This window comes from Protomyctophum parallelum (assembly GCF_964188405.1).
Source record: "Protomyctophum parallelum genome assembly, chromosome: 2".
In the NCBI taxonomy this organism is placed as follows: Eukaryota; Metazoa; Chordata; class Actinopteri; order Myctophiformes; family Myctophidae; genus Protomyctophum; species Protomyctophum parallelum.
Window position 1 is genome coordinate 57,601,393 of NC_139699.1, and position 23,777 is coordinate 57,625,169.

Sequence of the window (23,777 nt, forward strand, 5' to 3'; positions counted from 1 at the left end):
GTTGCGTTACAGAACATATGAAAAGTAGAAATTCTTCTAAAGCAAATTCTGAATTGTGATGCAGTTTCACAATGATGTAGACATAGCAACTATAGTGTATATAGTTGTATACGCATAGTTTCATTAATTTATATAGATATTCCACTGTACTTGTTTTTAGCTTTATTTCGTATGATTCATGGTGACTATTTTTATGTACTATACATTTGTTTTCTGTTCTTACTTACTGTAAATTGCTCTGGATTAAGTCATGCTCGTAGGCGATCGAGAACATGCAATGAACGTGGGTTATGCGGTTTAACCTCAAATGAGACAAATGAGAAGCAATAATAATAAAAAACTGTTCTGATTAACCCATTCTGACCTGAGATCAGATTCTAAAAAATGTCAGTCGTTCTTCGATTTTTCAAAAATGGCAGACCTACAAGCTCGTATCGCGCCACTCGGTGGCGCGATACGAGCTTGTAGATCTGCTATTTTTCAATAGATAAAGCATAACATGATGCTAACACCAAAATGTGTGCCCGGTCAGAATGGGTTAACTTAACACTCAGGAATTGACAGGTATTTTATCGGTCCTCCTCAGTGGACAGAAGCCACCCCATCTTAGCCAGCTCAGTGGTACTTACCACTGGCACATTCCTGTCTGGCTCCCTATTCATGGGTCAAACCACATCGCCGGGGGGGAGAATTGGAGACCCCCCATCGGGCGCCGGGCTATCCCACACGCTGCGGGAGAAGTTGGCGCTGAAGGTGGGCAGGCTACGGACCGGTACACCCCCAAGGATTGTGAAGGACTCTGTAGACTTCTCCCTGGCCCAGGTTCAAGCCCCTGACAAGCAGCCCACCCCGTTCAGCTTCATGAACTCTCACACACGCTGCAAGGTGAGATAATGCAAAACACTGCCTCTGAAGTTGACTCTAGAAGAACTCAAACCCCTCTGAAATGAACCATACTCAGTCTCTCAGACGTTCTCTGGAAGTGGTCGGAGTATGGTCTGAAAACACCCCAAATGATTCCTCAAAACAGTAATGACCAATTTAGGAGAAAACATGTTATAAGCGGTTTCCAGTCTGTAAAAATATTGCATTGTAAAGCAATGACTTAACGGACCACTACACCACTTTTAAACCTATCTTCATATAACGGGTCCTCACTAATAATCATGATAAAATGGCACAATTTTTTCCTACTCAGTCTGTGTCTCATAGGAGGGCTGTGGGCAGTTCAGAAACCCGTCCACCAGTGACATCATCGTTAGGCAGAATTTTTTTAACCCATTCTGACATGAGATCAGATTCTAAAAATGTCTATTACATCCTGACAGTTTCATTATTAACCCATTCTGACCTGAGATCAGATTCTAAAAATGTCTATTACATCCTGACAGTTTCATTATTAACCCATTCTGACCTGAGATCAGATTCTAAGAGTGTCTTCGATTTTTCAAAAAATAGCAGACCTACAAGCTCGTTATGAGCTTGTAGATCTGCTATTTTTAAATAGCTAAAGCATAACATGATGCTAACACCAAAATGGATTCCCGTTCAGAATGGGTTAAGAGTGCAGATGGACCCATATCCATGTGTTCATGTGTACATTAACCCGTGAGGGTCCATTTGGTTCCAAACTATCACTAATTTTCCTTTCCTTTCCTTTCCTTTGTTTAAATAACTTAAGTCCATGCAGGATAACACATCGAAGAAGGTAAACTCATGAGCCACGTGTCCTCCTCTCTCCCTCTCACCAGACACGGAGACATGCGACTACGGCTGGCACAAGTTCCAGGGTCACTGCTACGCTACTTCCCCACCAGGAAGAGCTGGGACGCGGCCGAGAGGGAGTGTCGTGTCCACGGGGCCCACCTGACCAGCTTGCTGTCCCACGAGGAGCAACACTACGTCAACCGTACGTCCCACAAACGCTAATATGGTATCCGTTTCGCATTCGGGTTCTTGGAAACGCCCCCCAGCCACTGCGTTAGTTTGACTGAGGTTAGGTTTAGGTATAGTTTTACTGAGGTTAAGGTTAGGGTTAGGTTTAGGTATAGTTTTACTGAGGTTAGGGTTAGGTTTAGGTATAGTTTTACTGAGGTTGGGGTTAGGTTTAGGTATAGTTTTACTGAGGTTAGGGTTAGGTTTAGGTATAGTTTTACTGAGGTTAGGGTTAGGTTTAGGTATAGTTTTACTGAGGTTAGGGTTAGGTATAGTTTTACTGAGGTTAGGGTTAGGGTTAGGTATAGTTTTACTGAGGTTAGGGTTAGGTTTAGGTATAGTTTTACTGAGGTTAGGGTTAGGTTTAGGTATAGTTTTACTGAGGTTAGGGTTAGGGTTAGGGTTAGGGTTAGGTTTAGGTATAGTTTTACTGAGGTTAGGGTTAGGGTTAGGTTTAGGTATAGTTTTACTGAGGTTAGGGTTAGGGTTAGGTTTAGGTATAGTTTTACTGAGGTTAGGTTTAGGTATAGTTTTACTGAGGTTAGGGTTAGGGTTAGGTTTAGGTATAGTTTTACTGAGGTTAGGGTTAGGTTTAGGTATAGTTTTACTGAGGTTAGGGTTAGGTATAGTTTTACTGAGGTTAGGGTTAGGGTTAGGGTTAGGTTTAGGTATAGTTTTACTGAGGTTAGGGTTAGGGTTAGGTTTAGGTATAGTTTTACTGAGGTTAGGGTTAGGTATAGTTTTACTGAGGTTAGGGTTAGGGTTAGGTTTAGGTATAGTTTTACTGAGGTTAGGGTTAGGGTTAGGTTTAGGTATAGCTTTACTGAGGTTAGGGTTAGGGTTAGGTTTAGGTATAGTTTTACTGAGGTTAGGTTTAGGTATAGTTTTACTGATGTTAGGTTTAGGTATAGTTTTACTGAGGTTAGGGTTAGGTTTAGGTATAGTTTTACTGAGGTTAGGGTTAGGGTTAGGTTTAGGTATAGTTTTACTGAGGTTAGGGTTAAGGTTAGGTTTAGGTATAGTTTTACTGAGGTTAGGGTTAGGTTTAGGTATAGTTTTACTGAGGTCAGGGTTAGGTATAGTTTTACTGAGGTTAGGGTTAGGGTTAGGTTTAGGTATAGTTTTACTGAGGTTAGGGTTAGGTTTAGGTATAGTTTTACTGAGGTTAGGGTTAGGGTTAGGTTTAGGTATAGTTTTACTGAGGTTAAGGTTAGGGTTAGGTTTAGGTGTAGGCTGTCAATCACAGCGACTGGCCAGTCACAGCGCACCATTTACTCAAATGCGAAACGGGAACCATATCGGCCCCACAAACAGTTGCTCTTTAAACCTTTGCATGCGTTGTCTTCGGGTCAAAAAGACTGGCGGTCAGCATGTTTACCATCAAAAGAATAAAAATAAAAATAAATAGTCATGTTCTTTTGTAAATGAACTCCCTCCGTGATCATGCTATGGCTTCACGCGAAAGCATTAACCCATTTAGACCTGAGTTAAAAAACATTCACTTTGAAAGAATATATACTTAAAGATTTGCGCCACAATCTTATGATTTTTCAATAGCAGACCTACAAGCTCGTAGTCTGTCTGTCTGTCTGTCTGTCTGTCTGTCTGCCTGCCTGCCTGCCTGCCTGCCTGCCTGCCTGTCTGTGTGTGATTTCTTTTAAATAGCAGACCTACAAGCTCGTAGCGCGCCACTCGGTGGCGCACTACGAGCTTGTAGATCTGCTATCTGTCTGTCTGTCTGTGCGTGCGTGCGTCTGTCTGTCTGTCTGTCTGTGATTTTTTTTAAATAGCAGACCTACAAGCTCGTAGCGCGCCACTCGGTGGCGCGATATGAGCTTGTAGATCTGCTATCTGTCTGTCTGTGCGTGCGTGCGTCTGTCTGTCTGTCTGTCTGTCTGTCTGTCTGTCTGTCTGTCTGTGTGTGTGTGATTTTTTTTAAATAGCAGACCTACAAGCTCGTAGCGCGCCACCCGGTGGCGTGCTACGCGCTTGTAGATCTGCTATTTTTCAATAGCCTGGGTACCGGCCTGGGTACCGCGCTTCCTACAACAAACCTTGAGTGTGTTTGTGTCTGTGGCTCCACCTGTCTGTGTAGGATGATGCCAGGAAGCTTCAGCACCTTGCAGACACCATGGAGGAAGGCACCATGCCAAAGGAAATGGCAGACATCATTATACGTTTGTGGAACGATGGTGGCATCCAGCAATGCTATGAACGAGCCGCAGAATACCAGCTCAATGACTCTGCCGGATAGTAAGTCAGCTCCTTTCTGCTACGGGAAACTTCATCATGGGTGTAAAATGTAGAAGAGTAGCTGTGGCTGACAATAAGTAGTTTAGTACCTCTCAAATACAAAGGGGCAGTCGATGAGTGAGTGGTACTGTATGTCTTTGGTTTCCCTTGTGGGAGATCAAGGTTCAAATCCGGGTGGTTTCCTAAGAACTAACGAGATGAGTAAATCTGTAAGATATGTTACCTTGTGTGAAAAGGACTTGTGTGATCAGAGAAGTTCATTGTTTGGCAGCTACCTGTGTGACTTGGCGAGACTGGTGGTGCCAGGCTACGTGCCTACGGAGCAGGATGTGTTGCGCTCAAGAGTAAAGACCACTGTGTCTGAAACTGAGGAGAATGGATGTATGTTTGTAGTGCGCCTGTATCTCTCAAGATCTTCACTGCAACTGCCTTTCCACCAGGCAGAGACACATACCCCTCTGAAATAAATGCTGAATAAACCGCTTTATTTAACGGAATGACAGGGGCAGCAGGGAATTCTCCTTTAACCCATTCTGACCTGAGATCAGATTCATACGAGGTTTCCGCCAGACACACACTGGTCCTGATGAACCCATTCTGACCTGAGATCAGATTCTAGAAATGTCAGTTGCTCTTCGATTTAAAAAAAATAGCAGACCTACAAGCTCGTATCGCGCCACTCGGTGGCGCGCTATGAGCTTGTAGATCTGCTATTTTTCAATAGCTAAAGCATAACATGATGCCAACACCAAAATGGGTTCCCGTTCAGAATGGGTTAACCCATTCTGACCTGAGATCAGATTCATACAAGGTTTCCGCCAGACACACACTGGTCCTGATGAACCCATTCTGACCTGAGATCAGATTAAAAAAATGTCAGTCGCTCTTCGATTTTTACATAACAACGTTTAATAGGATTGAAATTCTATTCGGAATGAAAAGGGGATTTAACTGCTCATGTAAACATAGCCACTGTGTGCTTTTCAATTCTGATGAATTGAAAATGGTGGACCGTATTGTAAACAAGTGATATGCTTTACCAGTGTGTCGTTCCAGTTCAGCTTCCCGTAGCTTTGTTTAGTTGGCTCGACAGCAGATTTAAACCGTAAAGATTATGACATTTGTGATTGTACAAGTCTGCTGCAGACAGTGCTGAGCCAATCTATCAACGCTATGGGAAACAGAACCTGAACAGGAAACTCAGGACTGTCTACAGTTATGCACATACAGAGACTACAGTATATGGACGGGGATTTAACAATGTGCTTTGTTACCTTGTCGTGTTTGCCCCAGATCACCTGGAGGGGAGCTGTGATCAGGTGCAGGTTGTCCTGGAGAGAATGACGAGATCTTTCTCCTACAATCTCCAGAAACGCTAACATGGACACAAAAACACAGAAGTATGCACACAAAGGCGCACACACACACACACACACACACACACACACACACACACACACATGCGCGCGTGCACACACACACAAATTGTAGAATCCCAAGAAAACATAGTATCAGCAGTAGTACAGCATTTAGTATGTAGTAGGCCTAGTAGCAGTAGTAAGTAGCACTCACCTTCTCTGTAGAAGTCATTTAGTATGTAGTGGGCCTAGTAGCAGTAGTAAGTAGCACTCACCTTCTCTGTAGAAGTCATTGTTGGGGATCCGTTCATCAATGAGTCCCTGTAGAATCTGCAAACAACAGCAACATAATGTAATCCCGCTGCTCTTTAAACAAACAAATAATGTAAACGCAATGCTGTAAATAGGCCTGTCACAATTATTACATTATCAACTAATCACAATTTCCTGAGATAATGCATTTGAGAGTGCATGGTCATTTTGCAAAACATAGAAAGAAAACATTGTAGATCGGCTATATTACGCATTTTTAAACTAGAGGTGCGGGCCGCTATGCAGCCCTCACATCTATAGAGTTCCACGTCTCAATCATGGTGTCGGGGGCTTTGTCAGAGTCTCCGTGTTCCTGTCAGCCATTGCTCAGGGGTATTCTTGAAGGGCGCTAGCCCCTCCTATAGAGGCTACAGCTGTTGTCCCCACACGTCTCAATATTTGCCATTGACAATGAACGGAGAAATTACGTCAGAAATCCGCTAAATATGACGGAAATTACACATTAAACGCCATTGACATTGAAGGGAAAACGTACGTCATATGTAAACGAGCAAATCGGCTAACCAATCACATGTTGGTGGGGAGCCCTTGGCCAATAAGGGACCACCTTATGTATCTCATGTAGCAATGGCAAATGTCCGCTAACATAAATTGATGTACGATGACAAGAGCGCCCCTCATTTCACACGGGTGTGATTTTTAAAATAGCAGATATGCAAGCTCACAGCACGACATCACACCGCAATACCACTGCTATAAGAGACCACCTTAAAGCTAACCAAAAGAGAAATAAGTTATTTTAGAGGCGCTATAAAGCGTCCCACTCCCTTTCATGACGACGACAGGCCCAGGAAATAATCCCCCGTTCATTTTCCCCATGGACATTTCAAAAATAACTTATTTAAAGATCTGTGAGCCTCGAACAAAGCCAACTCGGATCGTGACAAGTCATGACAACAAGCACAATATTTTGGGACCAAACAAATAATTACAAAGAAGAGAAACAACAAAAAATATGTAACCTGGCTTTTCTTTCTTCTTTCCAATTATTTGTTCGGCCCAATTAATTTCTTTTGTTTGTTGTCATGATTTGTCACGATCCGAGTTGGCTTTGCTGGGCCTGCCGTCGTCTTGAAAGTAGAGTATAGTTGTAGTAACAGCAGTAATATAAATAGAAATAACAGCAATAGAACACAGTAATACCTTCTAGTAATTGAGTTTCATTAGGTGGGATGTATTGTAGTACTAGTAGCGCCAGTGTAAGGTATTAGTAGTAGTCAAACTCCTTCTCACCTAGTAGTAGTAGTACTAGGAGTACCAGTGAGGTGGTGATACTTATAGTAATAGTGGTAGTACTTGTAGTAATACTGTAGCCTACCTTCCTGTAGAAGGCTTTGTTGGGGATCGGTACGTCAATGATTCCCTGGATAATCTGTAGAAGAAAACGGCAAAATAATGTAATCACACTGCTCACGTAAATACGCTTGCGTCGTCACACCGCGACTTCTCAGAGCAAAAACGCAGGTCTCATTGAAAATGAACTATAAGGCGCGTTGTATCGCTCCCCGTTTGCAATGCCCATTAAGGTTCAAGGTTGTACTTTAACCCATTCTGACCTGAGATCAGATTCATACGAGGTTTCCACTGGACAACACACTGGTCTGATTAACCCATTCTGACCTGAGATCAGATTCTAGAAATGTCAGTCGCTCTTCGATTTTTCAAAAATAGCAGACCTACAAGCTCGTATCGCGCCACTCGGTGGCGCGATATGAGCTTGTAGATCTGCTATTTTTCAATAGCTAAAGCATAACATGATGCTGACACCAAAATGGGTGCCCGTTCAGAATGGGTTAATTTGTGTACAGGTATATATAAGAGTAAAACGTATTCTTTGCAATGCAGCAGCATAGATAGCGATATTAAAGTATTAAGTGTACCAGTGAGTAGATATAGTACTAGTGGTGGTAGTACTGTAGTGACACTGTACCTGTCGAGGTATTTTGAAGCGTACGTCACAGCAGAGCGTCAGCATGTCTTCCATCTCTTGTGGTGTGGACGGGATCAGAGGAATATCCTGGACATCCTGACTGTTCTCTATCTCCTTCATTCTCTTTATGAACACGCTCTCTGTGGGGGCATCCAACCCTGGGACGAAATGCAAGAATCAACATTTGCCTGATGAAGACCCAGCAGGTCGAAACATTGCAAATTGTTGCCTCTAAACAAAGTACGTCTCATGGAGCTCTAGAAACTAGTGTGCGGATGTTCTTTCTCTACATATTGGACACTTTGAGGTGTAGTGGAGTAGAAGTAAAAGTATTGGAAATTTGGAAATACCTCAAAATTGCGCTTAACCCAATTTGGGGGCGGGAATCCCTTTTGGTTATACATTATGGTTACGTGATAATTTAGCTATTGAAAAATAGCAGATCTACAAGCTCATAGCGCGCCACCGAGTGGCGCGCTATGAGCTTGTAGATCTGCAATTTTTTTAAATCGTGAAAATGTGGCACAAATTTGGAATATATAAATGCAGGGCGCTATATAAATGCACCATTTACCATTTTGATTGGATGACACGGGTTGAGTGAATACAGGTGAGCTGTCTGGGGTGTTAAAGGCTCATACATATAGTCTGGATTTTCGGTGGTGGGGTGACCAACCGAACATGACGTCACTGAGCCGCGGTGAAGAGCAAACCACCGCCACCGCTCCAGCCCTTCTCTCTGTTTTTTACTCACCACGGTGGTCAGCTCACCACCGGAGCGGTGGTCACCTCACCACCGAAAATCCAGACTATGAATAGGCCTTTAGTGTAGTACCTGCCGGGCAGATGAGGGTGACTCCTGACAGGTGAGCTGTCTGGGGTGTTAACCCATTCTGAACGGGCACCCATTTTGGTGTTGGCATCATGTTGTGCTTTACCTATTGAAAAATAGCAGATCTACAAGCTCATATCGCGCCACCGAGTGGCGCGATATGAGCTTGTAGGTCTGCTATTTTTGAAAAATCGAAGAGCGACTGACATTTTTAGAATCTGATCTCAGGTCAGAATGGGTTCATCAGACCAGTGTGTGTCCGGCGGAAACCTCGTATGAATCTGATCTCAGGTCAGAATGGGTTAAGTGTGTAGTACCTGCCGGGCAGATGAGGGTGACTCCTGACAGGTGAGCGGGGAAGCGGGCGGCGTAAACCCCCGCTACTTTCCCTCCCATGGACGTACCGACCAGGTGGAATGGACGTCTGTCTAGACTGACGCTCTGTACAAACTACGCACAGACAAACACGCGTCTTAACTTCATTCTATTACATTCTATGACGAAGAGTGCTATTAAAAAAAACCCCGAAAAGGACCATAACAATATTAGTTATTATTACCTGATGTATACGTTTGACTTGTCCCTCTATGCAGTAATCTTCAGCATTTGTCCTGCTGGTCCCTTCATGTCCAGGCATGTCCAAACACACAACATGCTGGCTCTTTGGTAGGCACTGTACACAAAAACACACCGATGTTATTAGTATTCCAACTAATCTAGGTTTCGATGTTTACCCGATATCCTAGTTTTCTTTGAAGCACAATTGTCTTTGCGCAGAATTTCATGTTATTTCTTTCTATGTTGCCCTTCTGTAACATACTTTGGAGATTATTGCACTTCTGACCATTTAACAAGTCTGCTAAAACAGGGCTGGGCAACTTTGACGATGGAGAGGGCCACTATAGTTCCACTATCAACAAAAACACCCTGAAGACCTTAACAGGAGCCCTCGTACAAGGTTTCTTTGACTATGCATGCACCTCTTGGTACCACAGCACCTCTAAGGCCCTTAAAACAAGGCTCCAGACCTCCCAAAACAAACTGGTCAGGCTCCTACTTGGCCTCACCCCCCGAACCCACCTCACCCCTGCCCACTTTGACAGGCTGGGATGGCTTAGGGTCGACGACAGAGTACAGCATCTTGCAATGGGTCTGGTCCACAAGATTCGATACACCACCAAGATACCCATGTACCTGTCTAAATACTTCCTTAATGTAAACGAAGTCCACACCCACAACACCAGAGGGAGTGCAACAAACCATGTACAACCCAGATTCGGCACAAACAAGGGACTAAATTATTTTCGCTCCTATGCCACCAAAATGTGGAACGCCCTACCTAACAGTCATTAAGACATGTGAATCTCTTGACTCCTTCAAAACCGCTCTCAAAGCGCACCTACGGATGGCTGCAATTCGAAACTGGCCCCCGTAAAATCTGAATCCCCCACCCCCCCACCACCCCTTTTCCCCTCACTGTATATGTATCTTTTCCCTTTTTGCTTCCTATATGATGAATTCCTGTTCTGTTAGAAGTGTCTATTTGTATGTCTCTAAATGTTTTGATGAATTGAACAATGTGGACCCTGTTGTAAACAAGTGTAATGCTTAATTGGGTCGTCCACTCACAGTTAACAGTCTTTGTATTGAGTTTGTGCTTGAAATGTACTGTAATTCTAATAATCCTGAATTATTATTTGTTCTATTGAATTGGAATCCTGAAAACATTTAGTTATGTTATCTTTATGAACTAAACACAAATACATTGGACAAAAAAAAGACAATAACATTTTAATACTAGTCATTAAGTTACATTATATATACAAAATTGTTGCAATACCTTGACCATATAGAGCCACATGTCTTTGTTCAGTGAGAAGCCATGCAGTAGCAGGACCGAAGGTGTGGCGCCCCCTGGCGTCCCACGGTGGGAATAACAGAACCTGTACTCCCCGCAAGAAAGATAGTCTACTTTCAGACCCAGCCTGTGCCTCGAAAGCCTACGACAGAGGAGAGGAGAGGAGACAAGAAGGTGCTTTTATGACACGATACGATACAACTTCATTATCAGCTTGCACTGAAATTTGTTTTGCGTCCATTACTTCACCGTAAGAAGATACAGACAAGACCTACACAATACATTACAAAAGACACATTACAGGACACAAATCACAGAAGCAGACAGGGACAAGAAAAATAGAACATATCCTTACCGATTTGTTTTATCCAAAGAGCTTTACATAAATTGTGCATTACATTCACACATATTCACACATATTCATGCAGAAGAAACCATGCAAGGCACGAACCTGCGCATCGGGAGCAATTAGGGGTTCAGAGTCTTGCTCAAGGACACTTTGACACTGCCCGGGTTAGAACTGGGAACCTTGCTGTTCCCTACCGGCCGCTGACTCTATACCCCTGATTCACTGCCGCCCGCATTCAGTTGTACTTAACCCATTCTGACCCGAGATCAGATTCATACGAGGTTTCCACTGGACACACACTGGTCTGATTAAACCCATTCTGACCTGAGATCAGATTCTAAAAAATGTCAGTCGTTCTTCGATTTTTCAAAAATAGCAGACCTACAAGCTCATATCGCGCCACTCGGTGGCGCGATATGAGCTTGTAGATCTGCTATTTTTCAATAGATAAAGCATAACATATGATGCCGACACCAAAATGGGTGCCCGGTCAGAATGGGTAAAGGGGATATTTCACTTTCAAGAAAACCTTTGGTCATTAAATAGTCTACTCAGTCTCATTTGAACACCCCAGACAGTTTCTAAGTTGCTTCAGTCAGTATTTAGATATTTGATTATTCATTTTAGCTGCCCCGCCCCCTTCCTATACAAACCCATTATAACTATTATACTATAATAAGTACAGTACTTAAGTAAAAGTACTTACTTGCCACCACTGTAACTGGTAAACAGTACCTACCAGTTATAAAGCTTGATGACGGCAGCAGGCCAGAACACAAAGGAAATGATGAAAACCAGGATGGGGAGCGCAAGGGTACTTCCTGATAGCATTAACATTGTAGCCAAATCCAAGTCCATCATTCCAGGCTCCTTTAAGGAAAACACAGTGGATATTAAAACAATAATAATTATAGTCACGGGGCAGCCTGTGCCCCATACACACACGCTTTGATTAAGGACATTGCACGCACGCAAACACACAACACACAGCTGCATCCAACTATTAATTTAGACCACCGGGCCGTTTGGAAAGCAACTGAAGTGGGTATAGTGGGGCAGACAGGGCCTAACGTGATCTAATGCATCTAAATGCCAATACTGAGTGTTGAATGCATTCACAATTTATTCACAAATTATTCAAATGATTCACAATGATTCAAATGATACAAATGTTTCATAATGGTGTACGTGTACAAACTAAATGATACACAGACTTGCATGGTAAAACATTCAGTTTATTGTAACCCGTTGTCTGTTTGGCTCTTTGTTTGTCACCTGTATATTATGGCCTCTCCAGTGCTGGCACTCTTCTGAATGAATCTGAACTGCTGAACCAGAGCAGGACTCAACCATTCAGTTTAAGAAGGGAAGGGGAAGGTGCCAAGTACTGTTGAGGAGTAGGGGTGTTTCACAATGTGGATGAGCAAAGTATGTCTACTATCTTTTGAAATGAATGAAAATCCAAATTATGTATAGTCTAAAATAGAACATCTATTTGATCGGTTAGTTATTCATATTCATCTGATATCTGTGAGCTTGTAGATGAGCTAATGGGAGTTAATTAATTCTCTGTTTATGGTAGGATCCTCTCCTATAAAAGGGAAACTGCAGGCATGCAGATCTGACCCACTCATCAGTTGTGCTCGGGCGCCCAGTGAGAGAGAGCTGCCAGGGCCCTTTTAAAATGTCATGGGCAGTTTTTGTTCACAACAATGAGCCAAACACGGGTTACAATAAACGGAATGTTTTTACCCTGCAAGTCTGTGTATCATTTAATTGTTCTCCTGGTGGAACCACTTCCCCTGCTGGACAACATTTGCATTCAGGGCCCGCCGCCGTACCAAAGTGATACTTCAACTGAATTGTCACCCAGCCTATTAGAGCCACACCGTATTTAACAGGAAAGTGTCTGTTAAAGCATACAGTATAGTAGGCCTATCACCAATATCCCTATGTAATAAGGTTGCAACTTTTAAGTAGCTCTGGATAAAAAAAAGTCTGCTAAATGCCAAAATAACAAGTCACACTCCCTCAGTACACGTTTTTTATTTTATTTAATAATCTCTCAAGACACATTGAATCTCCGCAAATTCATTCAAAGGATGAAAACGTTTTATTTTTTTGCCGGTGCAGTCTGGGCCTGGGGTTCCCCCAGATTGCACCTTTGGTAACACAGAATCTGCCGAAGAGATTTAGTTTAGGTAAACATGTATACCTTTGGCAAGACAACAAATCCAGCATGGCCATTCAGAAAAGGTTAACCCTTCCTCGTCTGGTTCTGACAGACAGGTAGTGTGTGCAGGCTGGGTGGTGTGTGATAATCCGGTTGAATTATTGGCTACTGCGGTGGCGGGCCCGGGAGAACAATAACACGACACGATCGAGACAGTATCACGCTAAAGGTTCACAAAGTTTATTACACACAACAGGAACATACAGTATATAGTGCTGGATCATAATGACGTGACAACAAGATATGAGATAGAAACGTGCCATGATAATGACTAATGCAGCAGGGCTGACCTTAGCTAGCGCTGAGATATGTCTCTTAATTGTAGCCTATCCATAAAGTATGCTACAGTACAGGCAGTACACAATGCATATCAAGTACACTGTATCTCAAGTTCCTGTACACAGACTAAGATGTACTGATAAGATGGACTGATTATAACACCTTCACTGGCCCATTCAGCAAACTTAACCCATTTAGGACTGACACCAGATTCTTCAAATGTCTTCAAAATCCTGACAGTTTTCTGAAAAACCTATGTTTCTGTGTCAGTCGTTCTCAAACATTTCCATGTCAAGGACCCCCAGAATAAAGGATGGTTGCATTAACAATTTGTAATTGGTAAATTGGTAATACATTACAGATGATATAATCACTATTGTCAACAGCATATTGTGGAGGGGTTTTGTCCTTTTTCTTTTTGACTGCTAGTTGTGTATTGTGTTGTGTTTGTTTTTTTTCTTTTGTGTAAGTCATGTGTATTTTGTATGCTTTATTGTAAAAATCATTAAAAAACTTTGATGACAAAAAAAGGACCCCCAGAATTATCTGTATTTGGCCACCGACCCCATCTGAAAATATGTTGTTCCAGGGACCCCCCCAGAAGCAAGGATCTTAGTTAAAAACGTTCGCTCTGAAAGAAATATTCAAAGATTTGCAACACATTTTCATGATTTTTCAAAAATAGCAGACCTACAAGCTCATAGCGCGGCACTCGGTGCCGCGCTATGAGCTTGTAGATCTGCTATTTTTCAATAGCTAAAGCATAACATAATGTTTAAAACACCAAAAAAGGTTCCCGTCCAGGCTCTTATCAGACTGATAATAAACTACCGGTATCAGTACACCTCATGGGCAAAACTGAATCCATTCTTACAGGGTCCAGAATTAACCTCTGCAAGGCCAAAGACTTCATGGCCAAAGTGAGTGACAATGTTACCACAAGGAAAGGAAATTGATTACCTACCTGGGTTGTATTTTAGAGGAAAATGTTTCCAGTGGGGAAAGAAATATGTCAACAAGTAATCAGGAAAGTCAAAGAACAAGATTTTTTAGCAGGATCTCCTTGGTGGTCAGTAGAAATACCGTGAGGACACTAGCTGGAGCCAGGGATGTGCTGGGCCCATAATTCAGCCCGGGAAGTGGAGGCTCTCTAGGCGAAACGAAACACAGACGAATCAAGGGCGTGTGAGCGCATTTTAGGTAACTTTAGGCCCTACAGTGACCTAGAATCATTGTCCATGGATGTCATGTTTATACCTGCCACAGAAGACAGTGCTGCATTGTTTTACACAAAAGGTTTTTTTTTTTAGTAGCTCAGACAATGTAATACTTCCTAAGGATAATATGAGCATCAAAACAATATTTTAAATACTTTTCATTAGCACATGCATTCCATATTATTCCATAGGGCTGGACCACACATGGACATATATCATCAACGTGCAACAGAAGCAGTAGTTCCTATTGAGTGAAAGATTCTTTATTTATGAAAGAAATACAATATAAATAAATAAATATAATGTTTTAAGGCATATTTGTCTTATTAGCCAGGGATCCTTTTAAAATATTTTTAAAAAAAGCTACAAGGAATTAGCAATAAAGATTTTAAAATGCATTAATCATTAATAAAATAGGGTCAACAAAACCCATCTTAACAATACAATGACATTAGTTTTGTGAATCTTCACTAGTCTAGTGTAGATTCTGTAACAAACATTAAATGCCATTGAATGGAGAATTTGTGTCGCGAATCGGCTTTCGGTATGTCGGTGGAAACCCTCGGCCAATAACTAAGGTATGTTTCAGGGTCGGTATGAGGTCAATAATTGATTAGAGCTTCACACAGGTGTGACTTTCCTACAAGGAGGGAGGAAAGCTCACACCTCCCAGTTGTCCTGAATGTAGGAAGACAGATGAACCCATTCTGACCTGAGATCAGATTCATACGAGGTTTCCACTGGACACACACTGGTCTGATCAACCCATTCTGACCTGAGATCAGATTCTAAAAATGTCAGTCGTTCTTCGATTTTTCAAAAAAATAGCAGACCTACAAGCTCGTAGCGCGCCACTCGGTGGCGCGCTATGAGCTTGTAGATCTGCTATTTTTCAATAGCTAAAGCACGACACGATGCCAACACCAAAATGGGTTCAGTTCAGAATGGGTTAATACCATGACCGAGTGTGACCCCCGTTGTAACCAAGTTGAACGTGTCAACCCGTAGAGGGCACTGCAACGCTAGTTTTTGTGGTTCCTCGATAGTCTAGTATTTAAACGCATCACCTCAGATTGAATAGATAGAAATGGTATCTTATGATCATTAGCGAGTACTAATTATATTAAAAGGTTGAATGCTACTTTAATAAACACATTTGGTACATCATATTGCCCGAAAACTTTTTTTTAGTGATACCCCTTACCCTAGACGATGAGGATTAACATTAAAAAAAATAAGTCTGATAGTCTGATGAAGAGCAGAGGCTCGAAATCTCACATCCATGGTATAAACTTTAAAGGAATCATTAAATAATTTTGGACCATCATCCAGTGTGCGGACCTTATCTTTCTTCTTCATTATTCTAACCTCGGCCCGGCACATGGTTTTCATGCTTTATTGAGCTTTTCTGTAACATTAAAAAAAAAGGCCTTGACATTTCTGGAGAAAACTGGTCGCAAGAAGACAGCTTGAAATAATTGACATGAACTTGATTTTGAGTTTATTTAAAAAGGATATACAAAAAAAACAGATGGAGTAGAAATCTACATCAATGACAAAAGACAAGCAAGCAGAGATTGACAGCCAACATTTTAGCATCCCTCTCACACGGATGATAACAGCCCATTTATGCTTTGTTGAAACCAGTGCTGCTCGCTGAAGCATAAGTTGGTCAGTGGTTCATCGCGGGCGGGCCTTCGAGGACCCCCCCCCTGGTACTGCTAGATAGAAAACTAGCAGCACTATAGTTCCCACAGGACTGCGTTAGGTGAATAACACTGAGGGTGAATGGTCAAGTTCAGCTGAGTGCATTTCTAAGCATTCCTATTTACACCTGTACAACAGCTCACAGGTCAGTAGCAGGCGAACAGCTAGGCTACACATACGTTTGTTCTGTCACACTAGGTCAGATTATCGTCGCTTGTAGTCGAAGCAGCAGCATGACGATAAGACACATAGACACATAGACACATATTGAATGTTGCACCCGGTGGAGATGAAGTCCACTTAAATTAGAGGATTTAAAAAGGACCCTTTATCTGTGGTTAGTTCGTAGCACATTCTACCAAGGACGCTTTATCTGTGGTTAGTCCGTAGCACGTTCTACCACGGAGCTGTGACGCACCATAAACGGGATTGGCATTTCCTTTATGGCGAGTCTAGCTTCATTTGCACTATTTAGGAGAAAGGAATAACGGCAACATAAAATGGGAGCGTAATGTTTCCGTGGTGCATGGAGGCAGACGTCTGTATTGCCTTGCTACTCGTTCTAAAACACAAACGTCTACATAGGAACAGCTCGTATTGCTCATGTCAGAATATAGCTCAGTATTAGTGGAAGTACCCTGGTTGGATATGGGAGGCCCATGACAAAAACCAAGACGGCACCCCCAGGAGAAGACCAAAGTAAAACAAAATAATTGAGAATTTAAAGCATCAAACACATAAATATATACCGCATTATGCATAAAATCAAACATAACTGTAATTGCAATGTTAGAAGAACCTTCAAAAAGAATAAAGTGCAACTTTGAGGAATACTGTGATTGGAAAGTCTACCTTGTTTTTTTTGGTGTGGGGTGGGGGCGGGGGGGCATTAGAAAGAAAAGGTAGTTTGGTTTGATTACCTTCATTTTTAAATTGCAGAAACACAAACAAAGAAATGTTAAAAAAAAAAAAAAGAGAAAACGAACAAAAACTAAAAAAAACTCCCCACAAAAACAATTAATCGTTATTAGAGATGGAGGGCAGCTTGACCCAACAGCCTGGAGGGCAGCCAGTGTGGGTCATCTTGGGCAGAGAGGAGTGCTTTCTTGAGTCCACTTTGCCGCCAATGGTCAGCTCACCATCAGGAGTCAGGACGTGGACGGGGCAGTTTAATAATCACCCAATGATACAATGACTCATCTGTTAGTGGAGGAGAGAGAGAGAGCAAAAACAAAAAAACCCCACTGTAGCAGAGAGAGTATAGGAGATCTGCTCTATATAGAAAGTTCACAGCAGACTCTCCCTTGAACACCAAACACTCCGTTCCCCTCAGTCATTTTGCTGCCCCTTGCCTGCCAATCAAAGGGTTTTTACGTTTCCCCCGGGCGCGTCCTGCCAGGCATCATGTCCAAAGTGCTAAAGGTAGTGGATCAGTGTGCTGGCCCGACACACCCCACAGGCGCACAGATCTATCGCCGGGCCATTGTCCCAGTGTGTTCTGGACGGCTCTGTGGTGGTGGTGGTGGTGGGGGGGTGGGGGGGGGCCTCTGGCGGTGGGGGGCCCTCAGGCGGTGAGTTTCAATCGTCCTGCAACAAAGCAGAGTCAGAGGCAGGTCAGCTGTGTGCGCTGTGTGTGCAGGTGGCGACAGCGTTCCACAGCATTAGCCAAGTCCACACACACACACACACACACACACACACACACACACACACACACACACACACACACACACGCAACCCCAACCCAGCCACAAAAGCAGCAAAGATGACAAACAGAGGCCCATGCACGTTATCACAGCGAGAACAAGGCTCCTGCACTGTGTATGCTGCTCACTCACTCACTCACCGCTGCTGCTGCTGCTCACAAAATATATTCTTATGCCAAGTCAGCACCTTGTATCTGTTGTGGTACAAATGAAGTCCAATGTTGGGCCAATGTCGCAAATGAGAATAATGGATTAATAAGCAAAAAAAAAACAAGATTCGTTGATCCGTTGATGACGCACAAGAATCCACCAATCAGATTCAACTATGTAGGTTCTTGGTCAGGGACACGTGATTTGGAAAGGTACAGGAGCGGTTGCCAAACTCCGCCCCCCTGGGGAACCACACTGGAATCCAAACCGCACTCATTTATGTTACTATACTTAGTTGTTACTTTTTAACCCATTCTGACTGGGCACCCATTTTGGTGTCGGCATCATGTTATGCTTTAGCTATTGAAAAATAGCAGATCTACAAGCTCATATCGCGCCACTGAGTGGCGCGATACGAGCTTGTAGGTCTGCTATTTTTGAAAATTCGAAGAACGACTGACATAGAAACATAGCTTTTTCAGAGAACTGTCAGGATGTAGAAGACGTTTATAGAATCTGATCTCAGGTCAGAATGGGTTAAACATTAATTGTTACTGACTGTCATGGGTGCAAACGGTGGGTGCGGTTTTGGATGCCAGGGGGGCGGGGTTTGCCAACAGCTGCCGTACCTTTCCCCAATCACACGTGAGGCGTACCGTACCATACAGCACGCTGTGGTCTGTGCACCACTGGGAAAGGCAGGGAATGGGTCTCAATTGAACTGAGCCGCAGAGGCACATGCAAATACATTCTTTGTGTGATGTGAATGAGCCTTCTGGAAGATATAAGAATACTTGAACGCGCGCGCACACACACACACACACACACACACTCTTACGTCTTAGGCCAGATACAAATAAGCATTCAACCACATACTGTATACTCCAAAGTTAACACAAGACACAAACATGTACAGTACACACAAACATGTACAGTACACACAAACGCGCACACACACACATTCTTAGGTCTTAGGCCAGATACAAATAAGCGTTCAACCACATACATCCAAAGTCAACACAAGACAAGACATAACATGTACGGTACACACAAACGCTCGCGCGCACACACACACACGTCTCTGTCCGACCATGTGCCATACATGGCGATTTTGCAGATAGACAAACAAAGCTGGGGGCGGGTCCATCTGGGTTAGGAGGTGGGAGGTGTTAAGACAGGTGGGTGACGTCGTGGGCACCGGGCCACCATGCCATGCTGAGCGCTTCCATGCCAAAGCTAACCAAATGTTTAAAACCCCAACCTACCTGCCCACCATCCACAACCAATGGGCTGGCTCTGTCTACCTGTCTGTCTGGAAACCAATCAAGTGAAGACCACAGAGTTACCTCACAGGAACTCAATGGGTGTAAGCACACCTGGGATTCCATGCGCTGCCAACAGCCGCTGTCCGCCTTCCGGGTTTTTAAGACAGCTGGTGGATGGAAATGAAGCTCCACCCACGTCGGCCAGATTCCCGGGAAAAGCTTGCCCACGTGGGTGGAGCTTAATTTCCAGCCACCAGCTGTCTAAAAACCAGGAAGCGACGCCGGCGGACGGCGGCTTTTGGCCGCGCATGGAAGCTTAGGTGTGCCTGCGCTGAATGAGTGGATGGATGTTTGCTCGTACATATAATCAAGTCTCACGTTTGCATTACAGTGCAGTGTATGTACAGTAGGTGTGTACAGTATGCGAGTGGTGGGGTAGTAGGGATGCACAATATATTGACAAGAAATGAAATTCACTAAATTTGATAGCCGTTACGTTTGCAGTGTTAAAGGGTCTTTGTATGCGTGTCTTTCCAGGTGCTACTCCCTTCCCTCTTCATTAACCAATGCAGTGAGTAGAGGAATTACTGAATGGCTTGTTAGTGTTAGAACAATGGCAGTGATTTGGTGGATAATTATTAATATCAAATATTAGTCTCATGAGTCTTTTGCATGTTAAATGGTGCATTTATATAGCGCCTTTCTAAAAAAAACAAAAAAATAAAACATTCAAAAACATTCACACACCAACTATGCGAGGCACCAACCTGCTTATGGGGAGCAGTTAGAGGTTAAGTGTCTTTGCTCAAGGACGCTTCCAACAGGTCCAACAGCCAGGAGGAGCTTGGGGATCGAACCGGGACCCTTCAGATTCCAAGACAACCACTCTGCCTCCTAAGCCATTGCCGCCCCCGATTGTACATTACAAAAACAGTAACACACAGCTGTTTTTGACCATAATGCCATGGGGATTTTTGCACACAGACAAACACGGCTGTTAATGGAAGTATTCGCATCTCTGTTCCCATCTATCCTCTATATATACTGTACACTACAGTCCAACATGTTCTACCCTGCTCCTGAACTGCTGCCTGTGACCCCTACCATAAGCCCTCAATGGGGGTTGGGTTTTTGTGCCAATTCGCTTATTTCCATCGAAATAAGTAGTAAAGTGTGCCGCTTGGGGTTCAATTTTTGAACGATGGAAATAAGCGAATTGGCACAACACCCCAATGCCCCATTCAATTCAATTCAATTCATTGAGGGCTCATGGTAGGGGAAATGGCCAATAATGCACTTTTGCACAAAATAACACCTGGACCTCTTTGGTTGGGACGTAACGACTACAAATAAAGGTAAGAAAGCCTTCTAGCATGGAATTCTCCTTTAAAGCTCATTGGACTTGAGTGCCTGCTTGGTGAAATTTAACTTTCAGATATTATTGCCTAGATCATGTCACTGTGAAAATGAATATTGTACCATCAGGTCATCATGATATATTGTGCAGCCCTAATGAGCTAATATGACTGCCTAGTCTCTCGCATACGGCCAATCAGGTGAAGAAATCAGTGTTTTTGGCAGAAAATTTCTATTTTAGTCGTAGTCTCTTTGATGGTTCATTTAGTTTTAGTCACATTTTAGTCACCTGGAATGTTTTAGTGTTAGTCTAGTTTTAGTCGACTAAATATCATACGATTTTAGTCGACTAAATCTAGTTGATTTAGTCGACTAAAATGTATCTTGGCGGGCCTTGCCCTTGATGCCGTTTCGACTGTTCAGACTGTTTTTTTTTTCCACTTGTATGCAACTAATTGTAAAATGACTTACACTGGATCTCTTGTCCACTAGTCCCTTCCTAACATTTTAGTCTAGTCTAGTCATCATAGATTCGTTTTATTTAGTTTCCATTTAGTTTTCGTCAGTGGAAAAAGGTAGTCAAACATTTTTCGTCTTAGTTTTAGTCGACGAAAGGGTTTTATGGAAGATGTTTTTGCACACAATGCTAGTAGTTTCACAACTAAACAACATTCATGCCTGCCCCTCAGCTTCTGTTGAGACATTTCATGAAAATATCATGAAAAGAAAGAAGTGATCTAATGTTAACATAAGCCAAAGTGGTCTATTCTACAAGCTCTCAATGCGTCACAGACTCATTGAGAGCTTATAGAATAGACTACAGTCACAGACTAATTGAGAGCTTATAGAATAGACTACAGTCACAGACTCATTGAGAGCTTACAGAATAGACTACAGTCACAGACTCATTGAGAGCTTATAGAATAGACTACTGTCACAGACTCATTGAGAGCTTATAGAATAGACTACAGTCACATACTCATTGAGAGCTTATAGAATAGACTACTGTCAGAGACTCATTGAGAGCTTATAGAATAGACTACTTTGGCTTATTCACTTATGCTTAGATAGAAGAAATGCCTGACATCTCCAGAATCCAAATGACTGAAATCAGTCTTTAACTGTAATCCATATGTGTACCTGTAGAAAGCTGTGACTGTGACCTGTCATAATGTGTGTACCTGTAGAAAGCTGTGACTGTGACCTGTAATAATGTGTGTACCTGTAGAAAGCTGTGACTGTGACCTGTAATAATGTGTGTACCTGTAGAAAGCTGTGACTGAGACCTGTAATAATGTGTGTACCTGTAGAAAGCTGTGACTGAGACCTGTAATAATGTGTGTACCTGTAGAAAGCTGTGACTGAGACCTGTAATAATGTGTGTACCTGTAGAAAGCTGTGACTGTGACCTGTCATAATGTGTGTACCTGTAGAAAGCTGTGACTGTGACCTGTAATAATGTGTGTACCTGTAGAAAGCTGTGACTGTGACCTGTAATAATGTGTGTACCTGTAGAAAGCTGTGACTGTGACCTGTCATAATGTGTGTACCTGTAGAAAGCTGTGACTGAGACCTGTAATAATGTGTGTACCTGTAGAAAGCTGTGACTGAGACCTGTAATAATGTGTGTACCTGTAGAAAGCTGTGACTGTGACCTGTAATAATGTGTGTACCTGTAGAAAGCTGTGACTGTGACCTGTCATAATGTGTGTACCTGTAGAAAGCTGTGACTGAGACCTGTCATAATGTGTGTACCTGTAGAAAGCTGTGACTGTGACCTGTCATAATGTGGGTACCTGTAGAAAGCTGTGACTGAGACCTGTCATAATGTGTGTACCTGTAGAAAGCTGTGACTGAGACCTGTCATAATGTGTGTACCTGTAGAAAGCTGTGACTGAGACCTGTCATAATGCGTGTACCTGTAGAAAGCTGTGACTGTGACCTGTCATAATGTGTGTACCTGTAGAAAGCTGTGACTGTGACCTGTCATAATGTGTGTACCTGTAGAAAGCTGTGACTGAGACCTGTAATAATGTGTGTACCTGTAGAAAGCTGTGACTGTGACCTGTCATAATGTGTGTACCTGTAGAAAGCTGTGACTGAGACCTGTCATAATGTGTGTACCTGTAGAAAGCTGTGACTGAGACCTGTCATAATGCGTGTACCTGTAGAAAGCTGTGACTGTGACCTGTCATAATGTGTGTACCTGTAGAAAGCTGTGACTGAGACCTGTAATAATGTGGGTACCTGTAGAAAGCTGTGACTGAGACCTGTCATAATGTGTGTACCTGTAGAAAGCTGTGACTGAGACCTGTCATAATGTGTGTACCTGTAGAAAGCTGTGACTGAGACCTGTCATAATGTGTGTACCTGTAGAAAGCTGTGACTGAGACCTGTCATAATGTGTGTACCTGTAGAAAGCTGTGACTGTGACCTGTAATAATGTGTGTACCTGTAGAAAGCTGTGACTGTGACCTGTCATAATGTGTGTACCTGTAGAAAGCTGTGACTGAGACCTGTCATAATGTGTGTACCTGTAGAAAGCTGTGACTGTGACCTGTCATAATGTGGGTACCTGTAGAAAGCTGTGACTGAGACCTGTCATAATGTGTGTACCTGTAGAAAGCTGTGACTGAGACCTGTCATAATGTGTGTACCTGTAGAAAGCTGTGACTGAGACCTGTCATAATGCGTGTACCTGTAGAAAGCTGTGACTGTGACCTGTCATAATGTGTGTACCTGTAGAAAGCTGTGACTGTGACCTGTCATAATGTGTGTACCTGTAGAAAGCTGTGACTGAGACCTGTAATAATGTGTGTACCTGTAGAAAGCTGTGACTGTGACCTGTCATAATGTGTGTACCTGTAGAAAGCTGTGACTGAGACCTGTCATAATGTGTGTACCTGTAGAAAGCTGTGACTGAGACCTGTCATAATGCGTGTACCTGTAGAAAGCTGTGACTGTGACCTGTCATAATGTGTGTACCTGTAGAAAGCTGTGACAGACCTGTAATAAT

The 23,777-nt window shown here is 42.9% G+C and overlaps 3 protein-coding genes across 5 annotated transcripts in view; 1 reads left to right on the forward strand and 2 right to left on the reverse strand.

Moving 5' to 3' along the window:
• Window positions 1–484: 484 nt before the first annotated feature.
• Window positions 485–4,471, forward strand: LOC310877026 (uncharacterized protein; the record flags this gene model as incomplete). The annotated part of the gene is made up of 4 exons (XM_083790674.1): window positions 485–885; window positions 1,752–1,909; window positions 4,031–4,188; window positions 4,440–4,471. Exons 1-4 carry the CDS (start codon window positions 661–663, stop codon window positions 4,469–4,471), a joined length of 573 nt encoding a protein of 190 aa, XP_083646800.1. The 5' UTR covers window positions 485–660.
• Window positions 4,472–5,353: 882 nt separating this feature from the next.
• Window positions 5,354–10,958, reverse strand: LOC310877034 (monoacylglycerol lipase abhd6-B-like; the record flags this gene model as incomplete). Its single annotated transcript, XM_083790686.1, has 8 exons — window positions 5,354–5,359; window positions 5,463–5,563; window positions 5,822–5,876; window positions 7,810–7,967; window positions 8,959–9,091; window positions 9,201–9,314; window positions 10,482–10,641; window positions 10,951–10,958. The coding sequence occupies 8 exons, from the start codon at window positions 10,956–10,958 to the stop codon at window positions 5,354–5,356; spliced, it is 735 nt and encodes a 244-aa protein (XP_083646812.1).
• A 6,886-nt stretch (window positions 10,959–17,844) lies between these two features.
• Window positions 17,845–23,777, reverse strand: part of LOC310878242 (kinesin-like protein KIFC3) — a 38,410-nt gene continuing 32,477 nt past the window's right edge. The window contains exons 20-21 of one of the 3 annotated variants that reach the window (XM_083792456.1): window positions 19,406–19,452; window positions 17,845–17,871 (exon numbers count right to left, since the gene is read on the reverse strand). In XM_083792456.1, coding sequence (XP_083648582.1) covers window positions 17,863–17,871; window positions 19,406–19,452 — 56 coding nt within the window. In that variant the 3' untranslated portion in view covers window positions 17,845–17,862. Of the gene's footprint in view, window positions 17,872–18,736; window positions 19,453–23,777 lie in introns of those variants that run through there. The other 2 variants (XM_083792457.1, XM_083792455.1) reach the window with 2 other exon arrangements.